The following is an 18,515-nucleotide window of genomic DNA, read 5'->3' on the forward strand; positions in this document are numbered from 1 at the left end:
CTTTTATTAGTTAATGTTTTGTAGTTTCCAGTGCACATCTTGCATCTCTTTGGTTAAATTAATTCCTAAGTTTTCTTTTTGATGCTGTTGTTAATGGAGTTCTTAATTTTCATTTTGGATCGTTTATTATTAATATATAGACAGACAACTGACTTGTGTGTGTTGATTTTGTGTCTTGCAACTTTGGTGATTTTTTTTTAACCCTTAATAGTTTTTTGTGGGTTTTTGAATATTTTCTATATATAAGATCGTGTCCTTTGCTTTACCAATTACATGCCTTTTATTGTATTTCCTTTTCTTGCCTAATTGCTCTGGCTAAAACTTTCAGTACAATGCTGAATCGTGTCCAGTGAACTCAGTAAGAGTCTGGAAGCTTTGCTAGAAGTAAGTGACAAAGGGCCTTAGAGTTTGCTAACCAGAAACATATCTAGGCAAAATCCAAGAAGTGTTCTGAAGAAGAAAGGAAAGTTAAAGAGTTCTTGTAGTAAAAATCACATCCTTGAGAATAATTAGTCCTGCTTTCTAGGCCCTAGGATTGATCTCAGATGGTTATCAGTCAGATGTCAGGTTCTCTGCATGTTGGGTGCCAGGTGATCTATTGGATGGTTGCCAGGAGGTCTAGTTACATCCTGAGACTTTTAGGAAGTAGCCAGAGGGTTATCTTCAGGTAAATAAATTTTCAAGCATTGACACAGGACTGCAAAATTCAAAAGTTTTAAGTTTTCACCTAGTTAGGACAAGAAAAATGATTGTTTCCTCATGCCTCAGCCTTCATAATGTTAATAGTTTAGCACCTTGGTTAAAGTGACTTCATTTTCTGTTTTCCCTGTCTTCACTTATCGTCCTGATATGCTAAGGTTATAGGTTCTATCTCCAAACCGGTCAGGACATATACAAGAAGCAACCAATGAACGCATAAATAAATGAAACAACAAATCAATGTTCCTTTCTCTCTCTCTTCTTTCTCTCTCCTCTAAAATCAATAAATAAAAAGAGAGAGAGAAATCATTATAACCCTGAGGCCAATACCTGACAAAAATATTGCAAGAAATAAAAATTACAGGCCAATGTATTTCATGAATATAGACTCAATAATTGTCTGTTTTCCTCACTGCAGGCTCGGTTTTAAGTCATCTCTTCTCACTAAAACCCTTCTCTAGCATTCCACCCACACACATGATTTCGAAGATCATCCTTACACAATGACTCAAATTTTTCTATTCAGACCAAACCCTTTCCATTCATCCATCCACCTCTGCAGCCCAACCTCTCTCACCTGGGCAACTAAAATAGCACCCAATATGGTCTGTCCATATCCAGTCTTGCTCTGGTCCCATCTATTCTCCCTATATCAAAATCAGGGTGATCTTTTCAAAATGCAAAACATACTAGTCACTCTACTACTGAAGGCTGTTTGATGACTTCCTTGCCTTTTTTGAAAAGTATATTTTATTGATTATGCTGTTAGAGTTGTCCCAGATTTTTTCCCTTTGCCCCACTCTGCCCTATATGCCCTCCCCTCCAGCAATTCCCTCCACCCTTAGTTAATGTCCATGGCTCGTGCATGGACATTCTTTGGCTTCACACTTTCCTATACTATTCTTAACATCCTGTGTATTTTGTTCCTACCAATTATGGTTCTTGATCCCTAGACCATTTCCCCCTTTCTCCCTGCTTCTTCCTCCCTCCAAATGAGCCTAATACCTATGATTCTATTCCTGTTTTGGTTGGTTGCTTAGTTTGTCCCTATCTTTTAGTTGTTGATAGTTGTGAGTTTGTTGTCATTTTAATGTTTATAGGTTTAAAAAATATATTTTATTTATTTTCAGAGAGAGAGGAAGGGAGGGAGAAGTACATCAACTGGTTGCCTCTCACATGCCCCAACAGGGCAGGGACCTGGACTGCAATCTAGGCATGTGCCCTGACTGGGAATCGAACCGGCAACCCTTTGGTTCTCAGGTTGGTGCTCGGTCCACTGAGCCACAGCAGCCAGGGCAACTGTTCATAGTTTGATTTCTTTTTCTTATTTTTTTAAGTATACTTTATTGGTTATGATCTTACAGTAGTGCCAATTTTTTTCCCCTTTGCTCCCTCCACCCAGTACCCACGTTCCCTCCAGCAATCCCACCCCCCTTAGTTCATGTCCATGGGTTGTGCATATAAGTTCTTTGACTTCACCCTTTCCTATATTATTCTTAACTTCCCACTGTGTATTTTGTACCAACCAATTATGCTTCTTGATCCCTGCACCATTTCCCCAATTTCTACCCCTCTCCCCTCCCAGCTGTTAACCATCCAAATGATCCCCATACCTATGATTCTGTTCCTATTCTGGTTTGCTTAGTTGGATTTTGTTTTTATTTTTTAGATTCAGTTGTTGATAGTTGTGAGTTTGTTGTCATTTTAATGTTCATAGTTTTGACCTTTTTCTTAAGTAAGTCCCTTTAACATTTCATATAATAATGGCTTGATGATGATGAACTCCTTCAGCTTTACCTTGTTTGGGAAGCACTTTATCTGCCCTTCCATTCCAAATGATAGCTTTGCTGGATAGAGTAATCTTAGTTGTAGATCTTTGCCTTTCATCACATTGAACAATTCTGGCCAGTCTCTTCTTGCCTGCAAAGTTTCTTTTGAGAAATCAGTTGACAGTCTTATAGGCACTCCTTTGTAGGTAACTCTCTGCTTTTCTCTTGCTGCTTTTAAGATTCTGTCTTTATCTTGAACCTTTGGCATTTTAATTATGATGTGTCTTGGTGTGTTCCTCTTTGGGTCTAGCTTGTTTGGGACTCTCTGTGCTTCCTGGACTTGTATTTCTATTTCCTTCACCAAATTTGGGAAGTTTTTCTTCATTATTTTTTCACATAACCTTTCAATTTTTTTGCTGTTCCTCTTCTCCTTCGGCACCCTTATGGTTTGGATATTGGTATGTTTAAGGTTGTCCCATAGTTTCCTAATCCTCTCCTCATTTTTTTCAATTCTTGTTTCCTCATTCTGTACTGGTTGACTGTTTATTTCTATCTTATGTTTCAAGTCAATGATTTCAACTTCGGTTTCATTCCCTTCACCATTGGTTTCATGTGAATTTTCCTTCATTTCATTTAGCATAGCCTTCACTGTTTTCCTTATGCGTTTGCCATACTTAAGCATATCTGTCAAACCTGTGAGCATCTTTATCACCAGTGTTTTGAACTCTGTGTCTGTAAGGTTGGCTATCTGCTCGTTGCTTAGTTTTCCCACTGGAACCTTGATTGGTTCCATCTTTTGGGCCATACTTCTCTGTCTCCTCATCTTGACAGACTCCTGTGTATGCTTACTTCTGTGTCTTAGGTGGAGCTGTCGCACCTGTTATGTTGTAAGGGGCAGAGCCTTAGGTATTCACCAGTGCAGACAACGCATTTCACCATGTTGTGGCACTGTATGTGAGGGAGGGGTCTGAGAGGGAACAATGCCACTTGCTCAGCACTCGCGCCTTTTCCAGGTATTTCTCCCACTTCGTATGGGACTGGGTCCTCTCTAGCTGTTTCCCTGGCCATCATTCCCAGAGTGGGTGGGTCTGCAGATACTGTAGGACTGTGGGGGCCCTTTACACAAGCAGACTCTACTGAGAGACCAGCAGTTTCTTCCTCCACCCCAATCCCACTGGTTTGCACAGTCAGAAGCAATGTGTCTTCATTTTCCCTGGTGCTGGAACTGTGAGCTGTGTGGTCTGGTCTGCTGCTGGGAGCGCTCCCCAGGTGTCCCTTCCTACTTTTTAAAACATGTGACTGTGCTTTCCACCAAGCTGCCGCTGCTGTGCCACCACATCACATCCTCTCTGTGTATTGGGAAGAGCTACTTTGACTCCATGTCTTGGTAGTGTGGCCTAATGTTGTAGGTGTCCTGTAGGATCCAGTGGTACAGCTTCCCCTGTCACACAAGCTGAGTACCCGAGGTCACCCTTTCTGTGGACTCAGTATCCCCTTCTCTTGTAATTGAGCCTTGGTCGCTGTTGGCAGATCAATGGAAGGGATTTACCCAGGCCAGTCAGCCACAAGGATTGGCTGTGACCACTGACCACCAACCTCTGCCCTCTGTGGAGGATCAGCTGTGCAGGGGCAGAGTGGTGGTGCTCTGATATAGTCTCTAGCTGTCCTTTGGGTGCACTGGTCCAGGGGTTTCCCAGGTGGTGCATGATAAAGTAAGCCCCCACCTATGTTTTGCACAGGGCACCCTGCCTGAGCTATAAAGCAATCTGAGATGGTAGCTACTTGTGCTGGGCTTGGAGATTCCCAGGTGAAGCCAGGCAGTGAATCTTGGCTCCTAGTCCCTGACCTGAGGATCACGGAAACCAGCTGTTGCTTGTTTGATAGGATTTAGGAAGTTGTGAAGCATGAGCCAAGATCAGCCATTCATATAGAAAAGTAGCTTGGGTGGGCCCGTAAGTTGGGTGGGGTGGAGTCTCTTGGGGATCTCCAAGGTGAGTTAAACAGTGTTAGCCAGGTTGATGGAGTCTCAGATATGGCACCAGGTTGCTGGCTCTGTGGGGGGAGGGTTTAGAAAAGAGATAATGGCCTCTGCTCGCCTTGATACCTGACACTTCAGTTCCTCCCTGTATACCGCTGGTCCCTTTCAAGCTGCTACCCCAGTGCTGGAGCTCAGAGGGAGTGAACCTGAATAGGTGAGTCTGTGTGGGTTCTTTAAGAGGAACTGCTTGGGGCTCCAGAAGTTCCTTCCACTGAATCAATCCCCACTGGCTTTTGCAACCAGAAGTGTGGGTACTTACCTTCCTGGCACTGGAACCCTGGGCTGTGGGTCCTGGTGTGGGCTGGGTCTCCTTGCTCCTGAGATACCCTTCCCAAATTTTTATCCACTACACGTGGGTGAGCGACCAGCCTATTTTGCATCTGTGCCCCTCCTACCGATCTCAGTGGATGTGGTTTCTTTAATTCCGTAGTTGTTCATTCAACTTGATTTCTGAGAGCTCTGGCTGATGGCCGCTCTATATTTTAGTTGCAATTTTGATGTGGTTGTGTGAAGAAGTGAGCCATGTCTGCCTGTGCTGCCATCTTGACTGGATCCTGCTAACGTCTCTTTAATATTTAAAATGTTTTCATAATCATTATTCTTTGTAGCTCCAAAGGCCCAAATTAAAGCTAAGGAATGAGTTTTAAGAATGCAGATTTCAGCTAAAGTATGATAAAGAAATTTTCAATAGTGACAGCTGTTTCACAGTGGAATAAATGTCTTAGAAGCTCATGACCTTCCCATCACAGACTTTTTTTAAAATTAGGAACTAGACAACCCCATCAAGGATTTGTGAAGGGGATATTTGTGATTTTTTCTTTTTTTTTTTTGAATGATTGGCTGGACTTACTCTCATCTCTGAAGTCTGTATCTTATTGTATGAGCAAGAGAGGTAAAGGCCTTTCTTGTTATCAGGTGACAAAGCTGACTTGTCTCAAGACAGAGGATGAGGTTTTGTTTTGTTTTTATTTTCTTTTTGTTCTCATTACAAATTTTACACGTTCATTAAAAAAATGTCAATGTGTATGTGACATAGAAACCCAAAGTGCCCAGAGAGAACCACAATTAACAGTTCATTACACTTGCAGATTTTTTCTATTAATATGTTGATATTTATAAATTTTTAGATGTTTGAGGTCCATTAGGTTCTGCAGCATTTTCTGCTTAAGACTATCTCTAAAATATTCATGTTAGTATGTATGTCATCCTTTTAAATTAGTAATGCATAGTATTCTTTTAAATGATTTTTAAAAAGTATTAACTTCTGTTGATAGACATGTTAATTAACAGTTTATCACTGTTAAAACAGTGAATTAGTAAACTTCTTACATATATAACCTTGTAGAGCTTGGCAAGCATTTCCGAATAAATTTCTAGAAATGGAATTGCCAGGTCAAGAGCTATACACATTTTAATTATGAGTGGATCTTGTTAAATTGCCCTCTAGAAAAGTTATGAGTTAACAATCCCACCAACAGAGATTAACAGAGCTATTAATCCAGTGTTAAAGAGAGGATAGGAAATCATCTGTATTTTTAGTCTTTGTCAGTCTAATTGGGTGAAAATGTCTAATTTATTAAGTATTTCTTTAATTGTTGGTGAGGTTGAACATGTTTTCATACCGATCATTTGGTTTCTTCTCTTAGTCGTCTGTTCGTAATGTTGATTAGTTTATATACTTAACATTTCAATTTTTATCAGGGTACTATATGTAATAGTTTAAAAGTAAAATAGTTCTGCAAGGCTTAAAAGCAAAATTCATCAGTCTTCTACCTTAAGTGTATCCATCCCTAATTCTTACTTCAGTGGCAACTTCTTTTAACCTTTTTAGTTGTTTTCTGGTACTTAACCTCTGTATTTTTAAATATCATGATTTTGCTGAATATATATGTATATATAATTTTACTATTGACATTATGTATTGACTTCTTATATTGTTATACCTTTACCCCTCACATACACTCTGTTCCTCCTTCCAATTTTCAGTTGAATAAATATTCCTTATTTACATTATTGTGACATGTAAATACTATTCACAGCCAAGCCATGTGTTGTATTTGGTCGCATTTCCTTATGATTCTTTTGGAATATTTCTTACTGATTTATAAGAACTCTTCATATGTTAGGAATAGACCTTTTCAATACATGCTTAAGGTATCTTTCCCTAGTTTGCCATTTGCTTTTATTTATATAATTGGTATAGACATTTTTATAGACTAGATTTATATACCATTCTGTGGGCTGAGGATTCTATTATTTGCTCTTCTCTTTGGATAACCCATCTTGTTATTCATGGTTTTCCATTCTTTTGCATCTCAATTTGTTTTCCCTGCCTAAACAGATATTAGATACTTGCTCTAGCTACCAATTTTACAGTTCTTGGGGACCCTTCACCCTCAAATCTGCTCTAGGTTAAAGATGGGTTCTGAGGAGAAGCTGAGCAGAAACATAGTTGGGACATTGCTGAGGTATGAACTTCACTATTATATAAACATAATTAATAGAACGCTCCCATTTATTGAGTGCTTTATAATGAATGTGCCAAGTATTTTGCTGTGAGGGAGGCAGTATTACTTTTGCCATTGTATGTATCAAGAAACTGAAGCTTAGCCTTGGCTAAGTGGCTTGGTTGGAGTGTTGTCCCATGCACCAAAAGGTTGAGGTTCGATTCCTGGTCAGGTCACATAGCAAGGTTGCAGGTTTAACCTCTGGTCATTGTGTGTATGGGAGGCAACTGATTAATGTTTCTCTCCCTCCCTCCCTCCTTCTCTCTCTAAAATCAGTAAACATTCTCCAGTGAGGATTTGAGAGAGAGAGAGAAACTGAAGCTCAAAGAGGTTAACTGAGCTCCGATTATCCAATGATTAGCAGAGTCAGGATTCATACCCAGTCCATCTGACTTATGCGCTCTCTCCATTCTTCTATAATGTCTGTGTATTTGTTCAATTAGCAGATATTATTTTATCCTTTATAGCACTGTCACATGGTTCATCCCTTTGGCCAACATTTGCTACCCACTCATTAAAGATGTGATTATGAAAGGTAAAATTATCAAGCTAATACAAATATGTAGGTAAATGAGATAAAGATTTGATAAGTTTGATTATATTAAGGTTTTTGTTCAATATAGGATACCATGCGCAAAATTAACTGATAAAAGAATAAGAGGTTAGTAATGATTAAAACTGACAATAGGTTGATATCTAGAATATACAGAGTAACTCCTACAATCACACTACCCAGAACAACACACAACTTAAAATGTATGAATTATTTATTCTAGAATTCTTAATATTTTTGGACTGAGGGTTGACCATGGGTAACGAAACCACAAATGAGGGGGAACGACTGTAGTGAGTGAAGTAACAGTGTGCCAATTCATAAGTCAAAAATACATGTACAAAAAAGTATACAGTTTATAAGAACAGATACAAACAAAAATATACATTAAACATATTGGAATGTTTATTGGGTGAGGAATAGGAATAAAAATAATCAAAACAGCTCCCCAGAGAATGTTGTGTAGTAGAAACTATTCAAGATTAGCTATCAAGAGTTTTAAAAAAAAAATTCTTATAACATGCCAAGAAATGACGGGATTAATTGATAAGGCTCTTTCAAACTGAATGAAAGTTTCTTCTTCACTGGTGCTGGTTGGCGATGCCGAGCCTTGCCATTGAGTGGAAAAACACTAGCTCTTAGACCGGGTTTCTCAGTAGGGAGACTGTTGACATTTGGGCCAGATGATTCTTTATTTTTGTGGGAGTTATCCTTTTCATTGTAGGATGGTTAGCAGTATCCCTGACCTCTACCCACGAGATGCCAGTAGCAACTAAAAGTGTCTCCAGACATTGCCAAATGTCCCCTGGGGAGGAAATTCACCCCTGATGAGAAACACTGTCCTAGACTCAAGGACCTAGGTCAGCATAGATGGTGCCAGCCAGGAGACTGATTAGGAGCAAGTATGTCAGCCTACTGGTTTCACTGTGGAAAGTATCAAACTTCTCTGTAATTTAAGAGTTGAAGTCCAAACTTCAGGTTAAAAGAAGGGAAACTTAGTCTAACTGCTGTTGGGAGCAAGAGCTCTTACTGCTTCTGTATTTAAATTTCAGTACTGTTCTTTTGAGTAACAGTAACAGTATTAGTAATAATTTTAAACTGCTTATAGTTTCAATTTGTTGATGTTAAAAAAAAAAACTTTTCTCATCTGCCAGCTCATTGGGCTCTCACAATAGCTTTATAAAATGGTCAAGATAGGGATTTATCTCCATTTTTCAGATTAATAGGCCGAAGTGCAGAATCCTGAAGTGACTCACCAGGCACACACGACCATTAAATTGGAGAGCTGGACATAAAACCAAAATCTGATTCCTGGTTAAGTGCTCTTTTCATAGAGCCACTCAACCATTTTTTTATCTCTTAAAAAAGTTTCAGGAAGTTATTATCAGTTCCTGTCATTGTCATTTCTGTTTTTAATCACCCAGATATTTCCTTCTTTGATGACTTGCCTAAGTCCATCAGGCATTTTTCACAGCTATCTGCCTTTCATTGTCTTGCATCCATAGGCTTTCCAGGGTTCCCCACAAGCTCAGTGAATATGCCAGGGAGGCAGGACTTGGGAAGCAGAAGATCTGGATTGGAAACCTAGCCCAGGCCAAACTTGCTTTTTGGACTCTCTCTACCTCAGTTTTCATCGTTATTCAGAGAGTCTAATATTCCTCACTCCATAAGTCCCTCGGGGAAAAGAATAAGTTGATGCCTGGAAACGTGTCTATTCTGTTTTTAAAGCTCTCCAAGGAGAAGCTTTCATCATCTTTGTTACCAAATATAGCATCTTTTCAAACTCCTCCCCTGATCTGCTGTTCCCTCCTGGAACGGATGAGTGGCAAAATCTACCTGGAAATCTTTAAAGTACTATATAGGTTTTTCTCAGCCCAAAACCTTAAGGGGCTTACTAGGATGTGACTAGAGAATGCTGACTAAGATGATAAAGGGTTGTAATCCACTTTCTAGGAGAAAGAAAAAATTTTCTCCTTACAATGTAATTAAAATTTCTGTGATGTAAACATCAGCCTCCTCCTCCAAAGAGCCTTGCCTACCTGTGGAGGCCCCTTTCTCATACCTCCCTCAAATACTAGTTGTACTTTCTCAAGTATACCCTTTCTCCTCATCCTGAAACACTCATCATGATGCCTTTCTCCACCTGCACCTACTAGGCCATTAGGACAGAGATCAGTGGCTGCTTTCTTCAGGAAACCTTCCTTGATTCCCCCACGTTGAGTGAAGCACTTCTCCTCTACTTTCTTGGCCACCAGGGCCTACTCCATTTTAGCACTCATAGTGGGTTCTAGTTCTTTGTTTCTCCTCAGTAGACCTAAGTTCTTGAGGAAGTTTTGTTTTTTATCTCTGAATCCCATTGTCCTTAGCATGGTGTACAGTAAGTGCTCAAGTGTTCTTTAAATGGCTGCTTGACTGACTCTTTTGCCTGGAGAGTAGACTTTGGGGAGGAATATGTAATTTAGATATTGTGAAGTAGTCAAAAGGAACAAGGAATAAATTTACTCTGTGAGTCTCTGAAGGACAAGAGTTAGACTCAGAGGCAGAAGGGACACAAAGGCAGGTTTTTCAGGGGCAATAACTATTTAGCACATTAATTAGCAATGGAAGGACCCGCCTCAGTCATGTGGTAAGATTTATCGTTTACCAAGAGTGTGGTAGGACGAAATTGTCAACCAAGTTTCGACCCAGCAATGTGTGGAGTCTTACCAGCCCACAGAAACTACATGGAATATATCTGCTTACAGGGCCTCTGGGTCATCTTCAGCAGCCATGCCGTCCTGTAGTTCTCTCCTGGCCTAATATACTGGTGCCTTCAGCTGATCCTTACATGATTTGGTTTCTAGACCCTTGTAATCCTGGCTGCTCCCTCATCATACTTGTCAGTGTTCTTTGTACAGTGTGGTCAGAAGACCTGATCCCATGACCCCAGGGATGCTTTGACAGAGCAGAGAATAGTAGAGCTGCTGCCTCCTTTCTGGGTCTTTTTCTGATTAAGCAGCATGAGGTTGCCATGGCATTTTTGGCAGTGGCCCTGCTGACATATACAAGGGAGGACCCAATAAAAAACCAGAATTTATTTATAAAAAAATGTGTATTTATTCTTACATGTTTAAACTTCAGTCACCTTCGAAGTACTCTCCATTTGATGCAATACACCTATTGAGATTTTTTTGCACTGCTGAAAACAGTTTTTAAACTCATCAATTTTGATGCCTTTTAGTGCTTCTGTCATTTTTTGTTTCACCTCTTCAACACTGGCAAAATGTTTCCCTTTGAGGACTTTCCATCGGGGGAAACAAACAAACAAAAAAACTCAGTCGGGGCAAGATCAGGTGAATAGGGAGGGTGAGGCACTGGGAGTTGTGCTGTTTTTGGTGGAAAACTGTTGAACACTCTGTGATGTGGGCAGATGCACTCATAAATCACCCATCATGAAGTGGGCAAAAGCGTTGAAAAAGCTTTCAAAAAATTCACTGAAGCTGAACACAGCCTCTCTCAACAATGCCAGCTGGTACACTGATACAGATGGGCTCCTAGAACAGCCACCTAGCGGGGGGAAGCCTGTACTACAAGGGGCTCACCCACCAGATAATTACAGGGTTTTCTTTTTGAGGCTCCCTTGTATTTTTTGGCAATTTGTGCTCTTCCGAAGATTCCTAGATGTGTTTCACATGAGCTATTAAACCATTCCTTCCCAATCCTATACTTGAGTAGTTGGTTAGATTTTATTGTATGGTTTTGGTTCTTTGTTTCAACGTATTAACTCACAGAATGTCAGAGCTAGAAGAACTCTTGGAACAGCAATTTTCAACATTTTTCATCTCGTGGCAGATGTAAACTAATGACTAAAATTCTGTGACCCAGCCCCAAAATATAATTTTTTTGCCATTCTGACCAAAAAGTATAGGTATAACTTTTAATTCATACACACCAGGCAACTATTGTTGTATTGGTTGTTGTCAGCTTTGTTTCTCTTTAATTTGAAAATCTGAGGGAAAGAGGTCAGTGCTTCTGACTAAATAGTCTGGTATTGCATGTTTTAAAAATTCTTGTGGTTGAAAATCACAGCTCTAGAAAGAAATTTTATTCATTTTGTATAGTGCTGCTTCTGTTTTCCATGTTCACTGCCTTGGTCTTCCTCACCTACATGCTTTGTACTATTCACAATTTGGTAAGTAGATCCTTTGTATTTGCATGTTGTGGAGCAGATCTCTGACTCCTTCCTCCAATTGACCTCTGTCTGTTTATCGGCATTTTTTTTCAAGCTGATTTTTGTGTTAGCTGTGAGTCTCTTACTTTGTTCTACCACCGGGACATGTGGTTTTATTTCATCCTCAATATTCCTTTTCAGCTAAGCATGGTGAGTGATCCCTGTCCCCATAACACAGGAAGATAACAGACGTGATAAGAATTCTGCCATGCATCAGCAGACTGAAAAGGCAGCTGGTGCTAGAGAAGGAAGTCACCTGGGAGCTCTTCGTGATTTTTCTTGAGTCATAGTTTCTGAGATGAAAGAACTCTAAAACAAAGACAGTCCATTTAAATGTGCGCTAACTCCAATTGGTAGCATCTAACTTGTAGCATTGCAGAGATAAGTGGGGTATTGATTTGGAGAAGCTGGGATTGTCCCTCAGTAAATGTCTGCTGAGTGAATCAGTAAGTTGGTTTCAGAATAGTCTTCACTTCAACTCATCTTCCAGATTCAGGGAAAGAAGGATGAATGGCTTTTGCTTTTTCCCCCTCACCTGGCCACATACAAGCTTCTTTGGAACTAGCCAGAGCTCTGCCCCTTCTGGGCAGTCTTCCCTGACAGCTCCTGATCATACTGCTACATCTCTCCTCTGAACTCTCATGTCAGTGCTTGATGATTTGCATGGCTGCCCAATTGATGTGTTTATGTCTAATCTCCCTGTATCCTGAAAAAGAAGTATGGCCCAGGCTTCCTGTTGTTTTTTTTTTTCCTTCCACAACAGCATCAGGCACAAGTACTTAAGCAAACTATTGAACCAAATGTGTCGGCCTGAAGTGTTGCCACCAGATGGCACCGGAGTTATTGCCACTGTCTTGAGAATCTTGGCCTTTCAGCCATGTATTGTCAAGCTAACTAGCTATTAAAAATGCTTTCCTTAATGAAGAAGCCTCAACTTAATTTGTTACGCAGAATGCCAATAAGTGCTACAGTAGAAAGAAATTAACCAGGCAAGGTTGTAACTTAGCATTTTCACATGGTAGACAATTCTGTTCACTCAGCCCCTATGCCCTGCCTCTTGCAGTTGCTTTCTAGACCCTGACTGAACAGAATCTAGCTTTCAAGGCCTCCTAATGGAAAGTGCCTTAATACTGAAAAGTGGCCTCAAGTCCTTGGTTTATGTTTTTGAGTCATTTTTTCCTGTAAAGGACAAATTAAACATTATAGCATAATTCTATAATTTATAGAATTTTGTTGATTTAATATGTTGATTATTTTGGTTGCCTCATTGCAGTCTTTGCTTCCTTATATATGTGACTTTATGCAGTTTTGATCATGTGAAGCTGTAATAAGAACTCTCATTTACTGAACACTTACTATGAATTATGTACTGTTCTTGTTTTATATAAATTACTTTAAATGTAAGAGCTGACATATTGAATACTTACATTATATTTATTACATTAGTTATGTTGAAGTTTACCTTATTAGGAACTGTTCAAAGAGCTTTTCATATATTAACTTACTTAACCCTACGACCTTATGAGATTAGATATGTTAAACCCATTTTACACTTCAGAAAACTGAGGCTTATTAGAGTTAAGTGACTTACCTACAGTAACACTGAATAGCTGTAAAATCTCTGGTTATTTCACTGTATTACATCATTCCACTTTAATGATTTCTATTTGGACTTATTCTAGAATGTTTCTAAAGATTAATAGAATCATTAAAATGGGGTTTGATTTATGTTTTTCTCCTGCTGCTAGACTGTGCACTCCTTGAGGATAAGGACTAGAGGTCATGTTTATTTCTTCATTTCTCTTCCCATTAAATGCAAAGTAAATATTTGATGGATAAATGGGTGAAGCATTTTTAATACAGAACATGAGTTTATCTATAGGTGCCAGCAGAGCTAAACACCGAGAACTGCAGTAGAGAAATATTGTGTATTTTATTGTGCATGGCGCCACTCAGGAGAACGGGAGGCCAATGCTCAGAAGCCTGAACTCCCCAATGGTATGTAGGTTACAGAATATAGGGCAAAATCACAGGACGCCAGGGTTAGGGGTTTGCGGTTATGCTGAGAGCTGATTGGTTGGAGGTGAGGCAAGGGTAATAAATAATTTTTTCAGATCTTGAGGATAGTTACGGGTCTCTTCCTGCATCCTTCTGTTTGGTCTCATGGGAAAGTAGCCAGGGGGTCATTCTACCTGTGGCTCAGGAACTTAAATGTACTGTAGATCAAGATGTTATCTTGAGGTCTGTGGTGTGACCATTCGACAGGTTCTGGCTGCTGTCTTCTGATGTCTTGGGGGGTTGCTGCTTATAGAGGAAAAGGCTAGGTCTCTGAGGGTGTATGTATAGAGAGGAATATGATTCCTAGAGCTAGGACTTAAAACTAAATTTAATTTCCCCCGCTGGTATGGCTCAGTGGAATGAGCACTGGCCTATGAACAGAAAGCTTGCCGGTTCGATTCCCAGTCAGGGCACATGCCTGGGTTGTGAGGCAGGTTCCCAGGTGGGGGCGTGCGAGAGGCAGCCGATCGATGTAACTCTCACACATTGGTGTTTCTCTCCCTCTCTTTAAAACAAAAAACAAAAAACTAAATTTAGCCAAAGTCATAAGGACCCTTGGTTTCTCTCTCCTAGGAAGTCTAAGATACAAGGCCGCTTGATAGAACCTTAAGAGTGTTAGAACTTGAAGTGGTTTGAAAAATCAAATCAAACTTCCCTCAAGGAGGAGGGACCTCCTTAGGTTGACCCAATGAGTTAGAGGCAGAACATGACTTAGAATCCAGGTCTACTTGGCCATCTGGTTTCAAGGAGCCTAATCCTGTCCCTAAATTAATCAATCCCTTCCCTCCGCTCCCCTCCCCTCCCTTCCCCTCCCCTTCCCTTCCTCTCTTTCTGTCTTTGATAATGTGAGTTGAATAGCTTTACACCCTTAAAATTTCAAGCCTGAAAGTTACAAAACACACCAATATTTTTCATTCCTTTCACACTGATAGTCAGGCTTACTCCTGATTATGTCTTTATTCAACTCAGAATAGACTTCAGTTGCTCTGCCTCTCAGTGCACCCAAAATATGCAGAGCTATATAGCTCATGCAGATAAAATTATTTTGACTAGAGTCCCCCTTAGAACATGCTATTGATAATTGGTGGGGTTGGGAAAGAGGCCATTAGGGCATGCTGGTTGTTTTTATGCAATAGCCAGATTTAGGGGAAAGCTCTAAGAAGTCCAGGAATTCCTTTTCTTTCTCAGAGAGGACAATTGTGACCAGACCATTGATTTAATTCTTCTTAGTCTCTGGGGCTACTGTTTTGTAAACATCCCCATGAACTTGTTAAAGCAAATACAGTAATGTGATGGCTGAAGACTCCGCAGCCCTTCTTTTCACACCCCACCTCTGTTTACCCCCTTTTTGTGTCATGATTCTGGTGGCTTTTTCCCCTAGTTTAAAAATTCTGCATTGTTGTTATGTCTTTTCCTTATCTCCCCCCAGTATCTCCTAGCCATTTATTACTGCATCAGAGTTTTTCCCCACTTTTTTATGTAATGCCAAAATATTAGCAATATTTCTCTCCTCTCCTCCCCTCCCCTCCCCTCGCCTCTCCTCTCTTCATCTGTTTCCTTTTACTTTTTAAGATGTAGCTACTAGAAAACTTAAAATTTTATATGTGACTTACATTATCTTTTGGTTGGGTAGCACTGGTCTAGAAATCCCCAAGAATAAATACTTTCTCAAAAGTTTACTTCATTAAGTGCTAATTATCCCCCCCCCCCTTTTTTTTTTTTAACACCTGCTACTCACCTGAGACAAGTGACATCTAGTGAAAGCTGCGTTTTTGGAGAGGGAGTTAGGAGGTATTGAAGAGCAGAAGATTGATTAGTCCAAACTTCTGACTTAAATTGTTTTATATATGTGGAACTCTTCTGCTAACAAGTTTGAGGTAAAGATCTGAAAGAGGGAAAAGTGAAAGAGACACTCTGAAACAAATGTGCCTCCCTCTTTGGGTTCTAGTCTTGCTTTCTGCTTGTTTATCTAAATTTATTGATGTTCTAGCATGTCCCAGACAGTTTTCTAGCACAGGACACAGATGAATATGCCTAGTGACTGCTCTCAGGGAGCTTGCATTCCAGGTAGAGAATTAGTTTAAATCTGTAATGATGGTAGAAAAGAAAATGCTGTTGGAGCACTAGAAAGTCAAGATGCCTTCTGCCTGGAAAGGAGACTGAAGGCATCATTGTCTTGAATGTGATGTTATCTGGCAGAAAGGCAAGTGGGAAGGATGTTTCAGCCTAAAGGGGACAGCCTGACAAAAAGCACAGTGAGTGGTAGAAGGTGACTTGACCCCTGGAATAGTAGCTTGGGGCCATGTTGTAGGGGATTTGACTGCTTGTCTAAGGAGTTGGATCTTACTCTGTATGCGGGAACCAATAGAGGTTTTAAGGAGAGGAATGACAGCTCAAGACTGTCACTCCAGTCTTGGGAAGGTAAATTGGAGGGGGAGACACTGAACACAGGGGGGCGCAACAAGGAAGTCAGTGCAGTCGGCCAGGCAAGGGACAACAAGAACTCAAGTGGAAAAAGGAGAGAATGTGTACAATAAACAATTGGGTGAGGAATGAAAGGGAAGTGTCAAGCATGGTCCCAGGTTTCTAACTTAGATCCCTGAGAGGTGCCTTTGCCCACAGTTGGATTTGTAGGAGGGGATCAGGCTGAAATGGAGCACAAAGATAGACTCTGGACTTATGGGTAGAGCTGCAGAGGGAACTGGCTAGAGCTGAAGTGCTTGTGTTTGTGTTTCAGATGGTGACCCTCTTTCAGATGTGGGTTGTTCCCCTCTATTTCACAGTGAAGCTGCACTGGTGGAGGTTCCTAGTGATCTGGATCTTCTTCTCTGCTGTCACAGCGTTTGTCACCTTCCGAGCCACCCGAAAACCACTAGTACAGACAACCCCAAGGTGAGAATTTAGGTAGTGGGAAGAGCTAGGTTTCCTGAAGCTCACGGGTTGGAATACATGGGAGGGGGGTGGGTTTAGAGTGAAAAAATTGTAGTTTTTATCTGCCACGTTTACCTTGTCACTGGACCTCACCAAAACAAGCTGATTGGGAGACTTACCCTCTATTCACAGATTTTAAAAAACAAAATATTTCCCTATAGCTTACCTTACAGTTTATTTCAAGGTTTGTTTACACTAAAAGCAAACAGTCCTGGCTGGTGTGGCTCAGTAGGTTGGAGTTTTATCCTGTACACCAAAAAGTTGGGGGTTCAATTCCCAGTCAGGGTACATACCTAGGCTCTGAGTTCAATCCCTGGGAGGCAACCAGTCGATGTTTCTCTTTCTCTCTCCCTTACTCTCTAAAATCAATAAACATATATTTTTAAAAAGCAAACAACATAGTAAACAAATCCTGGTGATCATTGTGGTATCATTTAAGATGTTATATTCTTCTGTCAACCCTTTTCTGAATCTAAGTTAGACTTTCTATTATATTCTTTCATAGCGCCCTGCAGGTTTTTTTTAATAGAGCTTATTGTAATTTATAACTAAATATTGTTTTGAGAGTTTATCCACTAAACTGTAACTGTGAGATTAGGAACCACATCTGTTTTGTCTGTCAGTGTATATACAGGTCCTACAACAGGGCCTGGCATGTAGTAGCCTGCTCTATGAATTTTTGTTGAATGAGTGAATCTCAGCAAATTTGTAAATTTCCAGCAAGCAATACTTCCTTTGGGGTCACAAAGCACCTCCTGCTTATATAATTCTTTGTGTTTTATCCAAATGCATTTCTTATTTGATCCTTCCAACCAGCTTGTGAGGTCATTTAATGTCTGTACCTAACAGAAAAAAATAGATTTCTTTCCTTCCTTCCTTCCTTCCTTCCTTCCTTCCTTCTTTCCTTCCTTCCTTCCTTCCTTCCTTCCTTCCTTCCTTCCTTCCTTCCTTCCTTTCTTCCTTCCTTCAATAAGCACCTGCTATGTGTCAGGCCTTGTGTTAAGTGCTGGGGATACAGAGCTGGATAAGACATGGTCCCTGACCTCAAGGAGTGCTTTGTTTAATTGACGAGAGGGACAAGAAAGCAGCTGTTTCAGTCCATTTGGTGAGTACAGGTCCAGGAGAGCCTAACAGAGGAAGTGGCCAGAGTCCAAGTTATGACTACCTGATTCAAAGTCTTCCATGTTGCAAGTTGATCTTTTCCCTATGTTTTGTATGTTCCAAGCCTTTTTTTGGCCACCTGTACATGGTAAAATTTATCTTTAAGGTGAAGTTGGTGATCTAGAAGCCTCTTTCTGGCTATGGTAGTTTACTTTATGTTAAGGGCCATTATATAGAAGATATGGGCTCTGTAGCCAGTTGGATGTGGATTGGAAACTCTAGCACTACCACTTATTAATTATATGACCTGTGTGACTTCACCTTTCTGAGCATTGAATTCTTTATATCTCAAAGTGTAGTAATAATCACTACCTCATATAGCAGTGGTTCTCAACCTTCCTAATGCTGACCGTTTAATACAGTTCCTCATGTTGTGGTGACCCCCAACGATAAAATTATTTTCATTGCTACTTCATAACTGTAATTTTGCTACTGTTAATGAATCATAATGTAAATATCTGATATGCAGGATGTATTTTCATTGTTACAAATTGAACATAATTAAAGCATAGTGATTAATCACAAAAACAATATGTAATTATATATGTGTATTCCGATTGTCTTAGGCGACCCCTCTATGAAAGGATTG

At 40.2% G+C, this 18,515-nt stretch overlaps 1 protein-coding gene across 1 annotated transcript in view; it reads left to right on the forward strand.

Moving 5' to 3' along the window:
- RNF121 (ring finger protein 121) overlaps nt 1–18,515 on the forward strand; it is a 95,331-nt gene that overhangs the window by 51,864 nt on the left and 24,952 nt on the right. The window contains exon 4 of the mRNA XM_090264839.1: nt 16,572–16,726. Coding sequence (XP_090120965.1) covers nt 16,572–16,726 — 155 coding nt within the window. The remainder of the gene's footprint in view (nt 1–16,571; nt 16,727–18,515) is intronic.

This window comes from Furipterus horrens, unplaced genomic scaffold (genome assembly GCF_987537825.1).
Source record: "Furipterus horrens unplaced genomic scaffold, mFurHor1.1.pri manual_scaffold_2, whole genome shotgun sequence".
Taxonomy (NCBI): domain Eukaryota; kingdom Metazoa; phylum Chordata; class Mammalia; order Chiroptera; family Furipteridae; genus Furipterus; species Furipterus horrens.